General features: G+C 40.0%; 1 protein-coding gene across 3 annotated transcripts in view; it reads right to left on the minus strand.

Annotated features, from left to right (window-relative positions):
* PIGN (phosphatidylinositol glycan anchor biosynthesis class N) overlaps positions 1 to 14,972 on the minus strand; it is a 111,267-nt gene that overhangs the window by 81,449 nt on the left and 14,846 nt on the right. For all 3 annotated transcript variants that reach the window (XR_005930827.1, XM_030041907.2, XM_041118331.1), the window contains 4 exons: positions 13,758 to 14,017; positions 8,722 to 8,843; positions 7,485 to 7,583; positions 2,567 to 2,673 (listed from right to left, as the gene is read on the minus strand). Coding sequence is in view for 2 of the 3 variants with exons in the window: in XM_030041907.2 (XP_029897767.1) it covers positions 2,567 to 2,673; positions 7,485 to 7,583; positions 8,722 to 8,843; positions 13,758 to 13,984 (555 nt within the window). In the remaining variant the exon portion in view is untranslated. Of the gene's footprint in view, positions 1 to 2,566; positions 2,674 to 7,484; positions 7,584 to 8,721; positions 8,844 to 13,757; positions 14,018 to 14,972 lie in introns of those variants that run through there.

Raw genomic sequence — 14,972 nt, forward strand, 5'->3', positions numbered from 1 at the left:
GACTCATCTCCAAGACTGTTTGAGTTCCTGGAATTTTAATTATTTTACCCTAAAAAAAAAGTTCAATCTTATAAAACTGTTCTTCACAAAATACTTAAAAAATCAGAAATGCAGTAAAAAGACCTTTTTTTTTTTTTCCCTGTTAGTTAACCTAGACTCCCAGTATTTTGCTCCCTAATTTTTCGTTAGCACAGACTCAAATTATGATCTAGGTAAAGGTTATTTATGTGAGAATCATTGAGCCACATCCCACTAAATTACACGCAGTCCCTTAATTATCCTGAAGGCTTCAAAAAAAAACCAACCAAAAAAACGCCAAAACAAACCACCCCAAAACCCAGAAAAAACTCAGTCAATCAACTCCATACCCATCTGGATCTCCAAGCCACTCCCAAGCTATTATCACAGATTACAATTACTGACTTTTAACCCACCTGCAGATAAAAACCCTACCCAATCTAGTCTATACTCAATTTTCTCTGTCCCAAGAAAGGGCTAGGATCACCTTGTACCACAAGCAGACATGACGGGAACTATCAAGTATCATACTTTTTTTCTTCCACTCATGATTTAAGCATTTTGCTTCTGATCCATACAAATAAAAATGAGTCAGAATTTCACATCTCCTCACCAGTTGAGTTATCATTAGTGCTTTTTAAGAGAACAAGCAATTTCAGGGTGCCAGCACTAGTAGCCCAAACATTAGCTAGCCATTCTCCATTTTATAGCCTTCTTTTTTGGGGCAGAGGAAGCTACAAGTGGCCCTCGTGATGACTGGGACCTGCTGGCTACACAGTAGAGAGGGAGTACACATTAGTGTCTTTTACTTCCTAAAGAGGCAGAAATCCAGGGACCACCTTGCCCACCAGAGTTAAACGATATGTTGTTAAATATTTGAGATAAAACTCAAAGGAGGAAAAAAAATGTAGGCAAAGCAGAATTTAGATTTCAGCAAATTGTCATTGTTACTTATACATAATCTCACCAGCATAGCTGAGAGTTGTTCGAGTTATAATAGCAGAGTGACCTCAGTTTCAGTCAGCCTCAAGTTTCATGCTTCTGAAACAATCACTGATGTGTAACTGAAGAGACGATAAATGGAATGAGTGTTTCACACCAGCCAATCAAGTCCTATCCATTCACAGTATGAAATTTAGATGGGCAAAATAAGTCTTTAAAATAATGGTGCTAGTTCCAAGGAAAAAGTCATCAGTAATGACATATATATTAAACATATCATTATAGTTTGAAAGAAGAAATGCCATTAGGTGTTTTGAAGTAAAATAAAGGTAGTACCACCCTCACATACCTGCGCAGCTCCAAATGACAGCAGGGTACAACTTTAAGACAACAGCTATTCAAGTGTAATTGACAGCCTAATTTGATTTGTATTATTCATATGCATTGCAAAATGCAAGCTGGCACAAGTGCACATTCAGGGAGAGCATAGCAGTTAGAAAAAAATCTTTTCACCTGCAAACTCAGAAAATCACTTCCTTTGAAAATTAGCAGACTATAATGAACTTTTCCACCCTATATCACTATTTAAAGCACACCCATCCTTATCTTCCTAACATAGATGCTGCTTTGGTTTATTAATTTATTTAGTTTTATTTTTGGTTTGATTTAATTTATGCTGGTTAGCTAATGTTAATGCATACAGCCCAGAGATCTTGTGGGAAAAGTTTTATTAAGTCTTAAACTCCATTAACATTGTTATGAGATCCAGAAAGTAACTCACCTAATTGCTCCACTGATATAGATATTTATACACCAATACCCACTATTAGCATTTCTTAATCCAGGACAAGTGAGGTAGCATGGAATAACATGAATATAGGAATTAAGGAACAATCAGAAACTATGTGCCTTGGACTATTAATACAGCGACAGCACCACAAAAAACAACAGTCATGAACCCACACTGACCCAAGTCAGCTGAGCAGAGCACCATGTGAAAAAGTTACACTGCTTCAGAGCCTAAACTGCCTCTGCCCCCCTCCACTTCCCCCCTCCCAAACTAACCGTGACTCCTCCAGCAGCCACAGCATAGCATGAACCACAGTAGATAGTCAGGAGCCAGCTACGTGCATCAGAACAAGCCACACTGTATAATTACAGTGGGTACAAGCCTGACAAAAATTAAGTCAATAATATTGTCCACTTCTTTCTCATAATGAAGACTTACCATTTCTGCCACACCATAATACTTGTTATAAAATCCTTAACTACTCACATTCAAGATTTTAAAGGGTCTCTAGTACACCAAGGTGGGTTTCAGATTATACATAAATTGAAGACAAAGAAAAGCCGAGAACGTTTTTAAAGGATACTTCTATTAGTGCTAGGTTTTTTATTAGCATTGAATGACAAATACTTCTGCTAAGCTTCCATTACACTCATCATGATAATCGATTCAAGTAATTTTTACTTATGACCCCAAGTGACAGGTCTCTCAAAGGTTTCTTATTTTCTAGTTCTATGATAAAGTTAACATGTTCTATGATAAAGTTAACATCCAGCTGGGCTTTTTATATACAGATAACACAAAAAGATCTCTGCTCACCTTAACATGATCAAAAACCCACGTGTCAAGCTTGGCTGCATCTTGTGCTCCAAAGTCTTCACTTTCTGCTGCGTAACAAAATGTATAAACATGATCTCCAGTAGCACCTGCAAAAACAATATAGATGGAATAGGAGACAGAGAAAAGTTTTCTTCCTTTTCTCATAGTAAAAAATGCATGAATATTAATGCATAGGAGTAGAAACTTATCAAGAGTGACAAACCTGAGAGAAGTCAAAGAAGTTTTCTCCTTTTTTTAAACTTTCCCATAATTTATGTTTTTTTGAAGCCTTGATACCATTTCAACTCATTAGCTTATCAGCACCTCAGAGGAATGAGGAACAATGTTATCCAGTATGCTCAGGTGAGGAAATAAAGTATGGAAAAGCAGTTAGGAATAGGACAAATGCCAGCTAAAGCAAATTAAACAGAATTTAGTTTTGAAACAAGGAAGTTCACTGAGAAACTTCTAATGGAGGAAGCTACACATTAAGAGCCTTGTTTGAACACACATGATTGGGGGGGGGCATGTTTAAGGAAAGTATGCTTAGTTTTTGGTTGTTGAACTGAATTATACAAGACAATGCCCTATCAATGAAGCCTTTTACACAGGAAAACATCATATATCACAAATAAGGAAGGCAACAGGAGGGATGTAACTTAGTTACTGTACAACATCAATTCTAGGAGGCAATGCAGTATCAAAAGCCAAGCGGGCGACTTCAGAAAGACAATATTCAAAGTCTGCATCTTTAAAACCTGGGTTAAAAATACAAAAAGGGAGAACTACTGGACTATGTTCAGGCATAAAGTACAACATGAGGGCCACTGATGCGAAAACACAGCATCTGGACAAGGCAATATCATTCTGTACTCACTGTCAAGAAAGCAAAGCAGAGAAGAGGGGAAAAAAGATGAAGACCTGGAAGAAAGTAAACTTCTGAAGACCTGGAAAGCTCTGAAGTTAGGTGGGGTTTAATGACATAATTTCAGTCAATGGCTGAGCCATTACAGCTCAGGGATGCTATTTCTACTGTGACTACATAAACTCCCAGAGGGGAAAATGTTCTTCAATCAGTTGATGGCCAGAGAGAATATAACTCATTTGCTGGATGTCACGATTATATAATGCAGTTTTGTAAGCTTCCAGGCTTGTGACTGAACTAACATCCCCGTATAAGGGAGCTGTTTAACCAAGATTATGTCCAAACCCACACATGGGATACAGGTATTTCAGGCCAGGAAGATGAAAGCTGGCACAGATTTTCTGGTGCAGCTCCCTCCTGCCCCCCAGGAGACATTACTACTACTTATAACCCAGAACACTTGCTGCAGTTCTCACAGTCTGAAAGAAAAGGAAGAAAATACTCCCAGGCATTAAAAAGCGAATTGAGGAGTTCCACCTGGTGGATAAATGAGTTCAAAAGAAGAAATAAGCCCTGGCCATCACTGTCAGGATGACTGATGGTCTAAGGAGGGGAGAGTACTGTTTTTCTGCAGTGCCACAGGAAACCTGAGAAGACCTGTCTTTGAGAGGTGCCACACCAAAGAAGCCAAACGAAAGCATGCAGTTTGCAGACTGGGCAAAGGAACACATCTACTACTTGCCCATTGCTAATTTCTACCAGAGCAAAAAAAACCATCCCACCCAACTCTGCACTGCTTTAAAGAGAAACAGTGGCAAAACGAAGCCATACTAGGAAAGTTTTGGAGTGCCTGCATAGCTTACAAAATAATTGACTTTTTTTTAAAATAAGAAACCCTACTATGCAAAATGTTACAAAATATTATTTTATTTCTGTTGCTTGAGAGGTGGCAAGCAACAGTGTGCCCAATACTTTCTTTAAGTGTGGGGATGAGGAAGCAAAGATGGGATAGCAAGGTAGGAGGAATCCAGGGATGAAAACATCCTTTAGCAGTGAGCACAGAGCTCTACTGGACTTTGTGCTGCCATTACATGAAGGGAAATAACTGAAGGTGCCAGCAACTCCCACACCAGACACCAGGTATTCCTATTGCAGGCTTGCCTGGTACATCATCTTGTCCTCAACATCAATATTCAAATATTAGGATCAAGGATCAAGTTATCACCCTCTTACAATAAGATTTACATCCTGTGTAAAGCAAAGCTCTCATTCTGCTAGCAGGGCAGGTACTGTGTCTGACAAGCCTTTCATGGGTCAGAGCCCAGACCAGCAGGAGACTTTTGCTAGCTAATTTTGCATGCACAAAAGAGGGAAAAAAGAATGAAGGCACAAGGACAGTCAGACACTGAGCCGACAGCGTGTGGGCATCAGAGAGCTGTCAAACACAGCCAGGTGAGGAAAGTGAGAAATTCTGCATTTTTCTTGGCACGCTGTAGGAACAAGGAACTAGAAGAGCAGATTGAGAGGTCTGTCTGTCCGTCCAGAATAACCCTGACAAAGGTTTGTCCCGGTTGTCCCCATGGTTTTGACGATACCCTTCTTCATATTCAAGCTAAACAATAACCCTAGACTTGCTGCTAGTTTCCAAGAGAGAGAAAGGGAACCTGTGGAACAAATGGCAATCTGGGTGCAAAGGACTAATATCTACTTCCCTCAACAGAAGCAACAGCCTCAGCTCCTTTTTCAGCATGGCATTTAATACACTGGATTATACTCCAACCTAGGCCCCTGACAAAACACAACAGGACCAGCTGTTCAAGTCAAACATCAAGTTCTGGCAAGTGTAGAAGAAATACTCAAAATTTTAAGGAGCATTTTGGAAATAAAATAGGCATTTTCAAAGTACATTATTTTCAGATAATTTCAAGGTCATAATCTAAAAATATCGGGGAAAATAGGGTTAAAATTAGCACACTGAATTTGTGTCACTTAAGTAAACGTAACTATTAGAAACTAACTCCTTTTAATCCTGCTTAAGATGCAAGTAAACTGGACACCAGTTGCAAAGGTACTTTGGACATTTTCTCAGACTAAAATACTAATCATACAGTCATTGAGACAAATTTAGATTTCATGCATATCTATTTTGATATTGAAAGAGATCTGTGAGCATTTTATTTACCTTCTCTATAGAATCCTCAACGATTTCATTGAAATATTTTTTTTTATGACAGAAAAAGGACCTGAAGAACATAGATAATGACAGGAAACAAAGGATTTTTCTCTCCTTCCCAAAACCCAGCAGGTGTTATATACTCATTATGCATCATCCAATGAAAGCAGTGAAACAGTTAATAAAATTCTGAACATTCTGGCATGATAAAAATACACACAAGAAGAGTCCTGTGACATCACTGATTTGCAACATAGAAAGAGGGAGTGAAAGTAAGCTGTGCTCCCCTATCTCCTTTTTGGCTTTTTTGTAAAAGTAGAGTTAAAGAACAAACACTTGATTCTATTCCCTTCTGTATTATAAAACTTCTCATCTTTGGAAACTCTGTATTATAAAATCCTTTCTGTATTCTAAAACTTCTCCTCTTTGGAAGAAGAGGAAATACCTTTTTCTACTACAAGAAGTTAATCTACCTTTCTATCATGAGAAACTGTAACTCATTTTCCCATACAGCATCTACTTCTCAGATACAGTGCTGCACTAAAAGCTTTTCAATTTTGAGGGATTTCCCTCCCCCTGCAAAAGAAAGCTCCATTGTTGATGTCACTCAAAACAAGCCATATTGAGAGACACAGCAACAGTATGGTAATTACCCTTGCACATCCCTCCAGATAACATCAAAGCTGCTTCCAAGTCCTCTGCTTATCTTCGTACTCAAACAAAACTAATAGAAGGATAGGGTCTGGGAAATTCTTGAATTCCCCAAATATTTTTCCAAGAACATATCTCCAAAAATTTAAATAATCTGTGCAAGGGCAGTGTACTACCTTTCCCCTCTCCCCAGCCACCATCACAATATTCCCAAACACAAGCTGTAATCTGAGGTCATGGGAAATTATGAGGAGATATTTTTACAGCTTACCATAAACTTATGAGGATCAAGCAAAGAACAGGAGAGGCACGTGTGTGTGGAATATCAGAATGAGAGGGGGAAGACACTGGAGTTCAGAAAAAGTTCAAGAATTACCATGAGAAATATGATGTACACTTTTTCTAAACCAATATTAGATTCCACTCCTATCCTGCCTATCGTATTTTTCTGATTTGTCAATGCCAATACTTAGAAGAGAACAGCAGCATATGCCCCTAGCTTGTCCCCTTTTCACTTCAGTCTGTTTTACTCTGAGGTTATGGGAAAGGGTGTATATGCCCTCATTCTTCCAAGAACAAAACGGAATTAAACTTGGAGATCCTTTAAACGTTTGAAGTGTTGCTCAGCAATCTCTGCATGCTCAAAGACCAATTGCACCAGGCTGACAAGACTTTAAGACACTGCATGCCGTGGGGAAAAGACCTCAGCTTTAGGAATAGTACCAGGCTGTTCCTACTTGCATATAGTTCTTCCCTTTACACATTACTGTTCTGAAGTAGAAGAAGGATAACCCACAATAAGCTACTTCTCCAGCTCAGACACTCAAAAAGCATGGCTGCAGTTCTATCACCAGACTCACTGGGAGCTGCATGCAGAGGAAGAAAAACCCCAGCTGCAGGCTTGCAAACAGCTTTGAACCTCAAACAAAATAAAAATATTAGGTTCTTTTAACTAAGGCTGTGTTTCATTTAGTACGCTGATAGAATTAAGGCCTAAGAATTAAGTAAGGCCTACTTAAATGGATGAGTAATAAATAGGGATATCGTCTTTAAAAGCTTGCTTCTTTTTCTCCACCCAGTTTTGAGTTCACAAACTAGAAATCAGGTACACACAAATATACAAAATGGAAATACTTCATTCACCTTCTTCTCTAACTCAAAAATTATAAGTGTCTCTATTTTACTACCTGATAACTATGTGTTAAAGATTCACAAAATTTAAACCTTACCTTTTGCAAACATTGGCAAAATATCTGGGCTTCCCCAGCTCCAAGTATATTTACTTTCATTGAGAATGGAGTCAAATTCCACTGGATTCTCCTTCCATCCTGTTAAACAAACATACCTGGATTTAAAAGGAGTTGCCAGATCTCATTGACTGCTAAGATTGATAGTCCATGTGAAATGTTTGGGTTTTTTTTTTTTTTTTCTTTTTTTGTTTTTAAAGTTTCCCTTATATTATTTCACAATGAACTCCACTTTGTGAGTCTTGGTTTCACTTCCATTTCAACCTCTATTTGCAATTAGTCCCCCATTCATTAAGAAGTGAGCTGAAAACCTAAGCCAATCTCATTATCCAGGGATTCAAACAGACAAAACACACAGCTGGTTTACCTTCTAAACAGCTAAAATTCTCCTGAATTCTAAATCCCCTGTTGTCTGAACTCAGCTTTTGGCGTTTTTGGCAATAAATTACACACTCATATAAAATATTTCCAGCAGTCATGTTCCACCTCATCACAGTAAAACCTTCAAGATGTTCTGTTTCCATGACAAGGCAGCTGACAGAAATATAGAGATGCTCATAACAGCAATTCCTGCATTTGTAGCAGATGTCAGAAGGAAGAACCTTTTGATTAGGAATATGGACAAGACCAAGTAATTCCTCTTACCTCCCCTGTCCAAAACCAACACACAACATTACAAGTGTTCAGGCCTGGAAGCCTGGGGGAAAGCAGAGGACCACACAAAAGATCAAGTCAGTAATGCGAAGGCTTGTTCCACATTTTTAACCATGAAGCATGCACTAACAGCTAGCTCTGGACAAAAGACATAGTTGCGGTCTTCACTTTATCTTGCTACTGGTTCTCCAACTCAGCCTAGCAATGGTTCAGCTAAGACACTGCAGTTCACTTCTTGTTTGCAGCATCTACTTAGCCATCTCCCATTACATCCCAAATGATAATTAAAAACTCTTGTTACATGAAGAGGTCACGCGATAAAATACTTCTGCTTTTAGACTCAGGGTGCTAAATTTTACCATGTTACAAAATGGCTTTCATAAGTTAATATTTTCATAGCTATCAATATTAAGAGTGGGAAATCCATCCAAAATTATTCTTTTCCATATAATCTTGGTACACAAACCACTATGCAGGTATTTATCAATAATCATCTAGAAGCACAGCACATCACTGAAACACCTTATTTTGCAGGACAGTGTTCAAAGCTTTAGGACCAGCATACCTTTAGCAACTGCACTGACATCTTCATAAAATCCAGCTATAAGTGCAACGTGCCCTGGCCTGGATTCTGTTGGGACCCGGGTGTGAGAGATTCCCCAGCTGCCATTATTCTCTAGAATACTCCTGAAAACAGGATACAAGGCAGTTAATGCTTATGACTTCTTTAAAGTACAATGAATTGCAGATAAAAAGAGTGACAGGTAGATGCGAGGCAGGAAATGCAAAAAAAAAAAAAAAACCCAGACTAAAGCAGATTTTCACTACCGCCTGCTGTGCAGCAAAACAAGCAGAACATTAACCTGCAAATAGTTCTATATTATAACACCACACAGGGAACATTACTATTGTGGCCCATCAGGACTGCAAACAGATGAGTTTAGCTGATGTTCTAATACACTTAGAATTAACGTACTATTTTTTCTGCTGCTTTCTGTTATAGCTTACTTCCCCCCCCCCCCCGCAACAGATCGTTTCTGCCTGGTGTTACTTTTCTTTGTTCTTTCCATTTAGCTTGAAAGTGTCTAGTTCAATCTTCTCTTACTCATTAAATATGCTCAATTATAATTAGTTCTTGTGACCATGTCTGCCTTCATCTGTGCTGAATACTGGAGGCCAGCACCAAGTGAATTTAAAACCCATGTAAATAGAAGGTGCAAATCATTTCAGCAGCATGGAGAAAATTTAAGTAAACCTTGTATCTTTTGCAATGACACTGAAGTAAAGGAGAATACCTTCTCACCACACATACAGAAATACATAAATTGTCTAGGGATTATGCACATACAATAGTCAGATAAAAAGCAAAGAAAATAGAGGACAAAGCCCAGGTGTAAGGAACAGCCTCATAAACTACTCTTGTCTGCTGAGGATATGAACAGCTGGAGCCCATCGGAGAGCAAGCAGTGAACATTACCATATGCTGTTTTCTTGTCTCCATCTTCTGGAAGAAGAAAAAGATTCACTGCCCACTGTCACAGCAAGGGGAGAAAGAACGCAAAACACACCAGGACATACCTTATACTAACTTGTAGGAAAAAAGCAGCAGAATCTTCTGAACAAATTCAAAGCAATTTTTAAGAGTCAAGTCTATCAGGAAATTGTATTTTTGTTGTTCACGATATAAGCTACAAAACTTGCTATATTTTTTTCGGATGTGTTTTAGCCCAAGTAGATTCTAAGTTCATGATTTGTAACTTTATTTTTATCAGAGATTTTACACAACTGTTAATTACAATATCTGTACCCTCTGCTCTAAATATATTTCTCACTAATGAAATAAGAATCAAAACACAACCTAAAATTTCAGGCTCCACTCTAAGCTTGCAGGATTCACAGTTTGCTTGTTGGGGTTTTTTTAATTCATCTTAGACCTCACATTCTCAGGCCTATTTGAAAGCTCACAGGACTATTTGGAAGAGCCCAAATATCACAGTGAAAATTGTAAAAGGTGATAGAGCATTCTGACATGTTATTTGTAGCTCTCATTTCAGCTAGGGTTTAAGACAAGTTGTACTAAAAAAAGTACTAATTTGAAAAAAGGATTTAAGTATTAGTTAAAGTGGTTTCTAATTTATTCTCACTGGAGACTCCGATCAAAATGCATTGCACTAGCATTAGTGGAAGATTTAAGACAAAAATAAAACACTTTTGGCCCTCCTCACACTTGTCACAACAGGTAGGAAATTCTTTTAATTAGAATGTGATTTCTATTGAGTTGGAAAGTAATCCTTTACCTTTGCTTTTGTGGGGCTGTATCATAGGATCTGAAGTCAACAATAACACATACCAGGCAGAAAAAAAATATAGCCAAATACTGTCATTTACCTGATCAAAATACATTGAGCTATTTTGAATGATTTCGAAGCCTTTTACTCAGAAGAACCATGTAAAAAAAAATAATTTCCTTGACAGTATAAACATTAGCTACCCATAATAACAATGATGAATATGATATAGTAATACTGCTGAAACATGACAGGCAAGGAAGAAAACATCTTCTCCAAAATCACCACCACCACCACAGCAATTCAGACCACCTACCGTCCCTCACAGCTATCACAACACTGCTCAAAAATTGATTTTTTTCAAGAATATTTGTAAGAGAAAAGACTAGGTACTGGGCATATATCAGCCAGCAATCTGCTCCAAGCCTAATGGATATTTATTATTAATTTTATGTACCTACTAAAACTTTGCTTCTATTTATAGCACATTGCTACAAGAATGGTTCTTGCTCATTTAAAAATAATCTTTCCTCGTTAACAACGCAATAGTGCCCAAAGCGCTCCACCTGGATGAGACAAGTAATCTGGCTGTTATATTGACTGCTACTATAAAGTGGATAAGGGACTGAACACTTGGCACTTAGGAATGAATGTGCAAAAAAGTGAACTTTATATTAAATTACATATACTTTGGGTTAATATTATTGAAAAAGGAAAGCTTAGACAGCAGTAACGTGGCAGAATAAAAAAGGAAACACTTCCAGCAACCGACATCTGATCTTGTCAACCTGTTTACAAGGTTAACTTACAGAAGGTGTGTAGCTCAAAGGTTTGGTGACAAAACGCTGAGCCTCTTGCTTTGAAATTGTAGCAGTATATATATATTTTGGGTTTGTGTGGCAGGGTTTTGGTAGCAGGGGAGGGGCTGCAAGGACGGCTCCTGTGAGAAGCTGCTAGAAGCTTCCCCGGCTCCAAGTCAGACCCGCCGCTGGCCCAGGCCGAGCCCATCAGCGACGGCGGTATCGCCTCTGGGAGAACAGATTTCAGAAGGGGAACCCGCAGCGAGTCGGGGGATCGGGACGTGAGAGGAACCCCTCTGCGGATACCGAGGTCCGTGAGGAGGAGGGGATGCCCCCGCCGCCCGTGGTGAGACGGCAGGCTGTCCCCCCCAGCCCACGGAGGGGAGCGGGGGAGCGGATGCCCACCTGCAGCCCTGGGAGAGAGGAGCCCACGCCGGAGCGGGGGGGGGGATGCCCCCAAGATGGCCGCCGCTCCCTGGGGAAGCCCGCGCTGGAGCAGGCTGGGACTGAAGGACTGCAGCCCGTGGAAAGGACCCACGCTGGAGAAGTTCACGGAGAACTGTCTCCCGTGGGAGGGACCCCACGCCGGAGCAGGGGAAGAGCGAGGAGTCCTCCCCCTGAGGAGGAAGGAGCGGCAGAGACGAGGACTGACCCCAGACCCCATTCCCGTCCCCCTGCGCCGCTGGGGGGAAAGAGGTGGAGAAAACCGGGAGTGGCGTTGAGCCAGGAAGGAAGGGGGGGGCAGGAGGTGTTTTTTACTTCTCACTGTCTTCGGTAGTAAATTAAACTGATTTTGTTTCTTCCCCAAGTTAAGCCTGTCTTTTGCTCATGACCATAAGTGGTGAGTGATCCCTCCCAGTCCTTGTCTTGACCCACGAGCCTGCCTTTATATTTTCTCCTCCTCATCCCACTGGGGCAGTGGGGAGGAGTGAGCAAGCAGCTTCATGGTGCTTTGTTACTGGTTGGGCTTAAACCACGACAATGTAATACAGCTGAAGATATGCCCTGGACTGCCTAGCCCCATGCCTTTCAAAAGGCATGACATGCCACATGTTTTCTCTTTTCATCATTTCTCACATACACATGGTCACACACATGTGTATTTATATGCAGATTGATAGACAACGAGAGAGATGGCACTTCAATCCTCTACTGGTATTTTATTCCACTCAGTGACCTACCAGCACCTTTGCTTGTTACAAGGCAGTTCTTCCCTTCCATTCAGCCACGTACTTTCAGCACAGGTGACAATGTTTTTACTTCTATAGATTTTGAAATAGAAAGCCTGTAACTCCACAAACAAGGTAAAGCAGAGACAGCAAAAGCGCAAGCTTCCCCAACTGGACAAGCTAATACATGGTTTAACTTTTTATTTCTAGATAGGCGTGATAATGCTGAAGGGCAAAAATACCCATTATAACTCTTTCCTAGCCACTACCCATCACTGCCCCTAGTGATGGGGCCACTACGGCATTCACACCTTGTTGATGGTGCAAAAGACCAACAGTTTTACTGCTAGAAGAAGAAACTGCTCTGGAGGAAGTGTGAAGTCCACTGCTAAAAGACGACATGGAAAACTCACACTGATGTGACAGACATCAGCCACTGGCAGACAGCACCTTACAAAAACACAACCGGAAAAGCAGGTACAAGTAATCCTATATAGACTGGCAAATGCTGTAGCAAGGGCTTCTCAGGTTTCTATAGCAGATGCAAATACCCTAACAGCTTCAGATGATTGATAATTCAGGCTTGCTCCGATATTCAAGCCAGACCAGTGCTATTACACAAAAGTAGTCTTATTTAAGACTGTCTACTTTTTTTAGACTAAGAAATTATTTGTCTTATGATAAAATAATTATCTTGATACAAGGAAACAGGGAAGGTTGGTGAAAATTAGTTTTAAGCACTCAAGGATATGACTTTTAACACTTTTTTGGCAGGACTAGTTTTTCACAATCTTAAACCAAATCATTCCATTAAACAGACACACACTAGAGAGCACAAGAGAGGCAGCAGGGTCACACATGCAGGAAGGGTGGAACAAATAGGAAGTGGCAGCCTGCTGTTAGATCCATTCAGGCCATCTTTTTTAATCACTCCCTAAAAAGCTTCATCAGTAGCTTCAAATTAGAAGACAAGCACATTAATGAACTACTAGTCCTAAACTGAACATCCAGGAAGCAGTTTAAATTAATGACTCTGTTAGGCTTCAGAATTGATACCATGCTGATGTGAATGGAGAAAGTTCACACTCCTGTCTGTTACTGGCTAGCTGTAGTTTTCAGAGGACAATATTGACTCAATTTACTGTGTTCATGGTTTGGCAGCTTTACTGACAACAAGGGACACCAACTCAAATTCATGCATTTCTGCAAGGCTTGTTACTTCAAAGGCAGAGGAAAGGCAGTACCCAGGCCACCACAGTTGCCATCGTTTCTCTTGTTCTCTTACACAGAGTTGCCTCTGGAAGTGAAATCTTTTGCATCAGTAGAGTTTTCAGATGGACTTACCGCAAGTAAGGTGCTTGGGATGTATTGTTGCTGTTCAATTCATACAGTGAATCTGCCCGCAGTCCATCAGCAACAAAGAGTACGAGACGTTTTGCTGGAGGTGGCAGTGGAGTCTGCTGAGGAGTCATACCATGAACCAGGGGAGAGCTGAAGTAGATGTCAAAAATGGAGACCAAGAACACAAAATGCACAAGGAGACCAGCGAGTATGAAGACTGGTATACCCATGGCAACAGCAGGCTGGCAAGGCAAAGTCCAACACTGAGAGGGAGTGAGAAAAATAGTTAGGCAGATGAGACTTATCAGAATCAATATTTATTTCATTTGTTATAGAATGGGAGTACCATAACCACAGTCATTACCCAGGATACATAATCAATTTCTGCTTCCAACAAGCTTTTTCCCCAGAAGTTTTGGTCAAAAGTCACTGCATGGCTAATTCAGACTTTCAGATAGTAATTATGTCTCAGCAACTCATCTCTGGTGTTTAGTGGGGTATCAGATGGCTTCAAAAGACCATTGAATCAAGCCAGTTTGTCTGATATTCAGCAGTTTTTTGTTACCTACATCAGTGACAGAAGACTCGGACAATGCAATGTCTCCATGAAGATACTACCCTCTGCCGGCTGATCGCATGACAGTGTTGAGGTATGTCGAGGCAAACACAAGCAAAAGACAGCTAGGGAAAGCCATCCTATAGCAAACATCCATCCAAAATTGCTTTTTCTAAGTTTACTATCAATTCTGGGCTCATTATATTCTGCCTAGAAACAGGAAACTTCTTTTAAAGTAATGAAGATGCTTTGCTGAGGGCAGAACACTATTCCTCTTCTAAAACAGGTGACAAAAGCACAACAGCTGAAGGATTATGTTTCATTGATAGTTATATTCCCTTTTAAAATATTTTTTCTGCCCTCTCATCCTCTGAAGTTAGGTTCAGGATACAAATATATTTAATAGCATGTATGCTTGGAAATTATGTGTCTGCCACATGTACTGAGGGGTTCATGCCTACTGAAGGCAAAGCAAATATTTATATTGACTCAGGCAAGTGTGGGATCTGAGCCTGAATGAGGCTTAGTTCTGACAAAGTACTATTAGGTCTGTCCAGGCTGCTAACTTAGTTATTTAAATACTAGCTAATTATCAACCTCAACAAAACAACATCCCCACTCACCAATTTAGAAACAGAAGTTCCTAACAGCCTGGAAGGTTC

This window comes from Aquila chrysaetos, chromosome 18 (assembly GCF_900496995.4).
Source record: "Aquila chrysaetos chrysaetos chromosome 18, bAquChr1.4, whole genome shotgun sequence".
Classification (NCBI taxonomy): Eukaryota; Metazoa; Chordata; class Aves; order Accipitriformes; family Accipitridae; genus Aquila; species Aquila chrysaetos.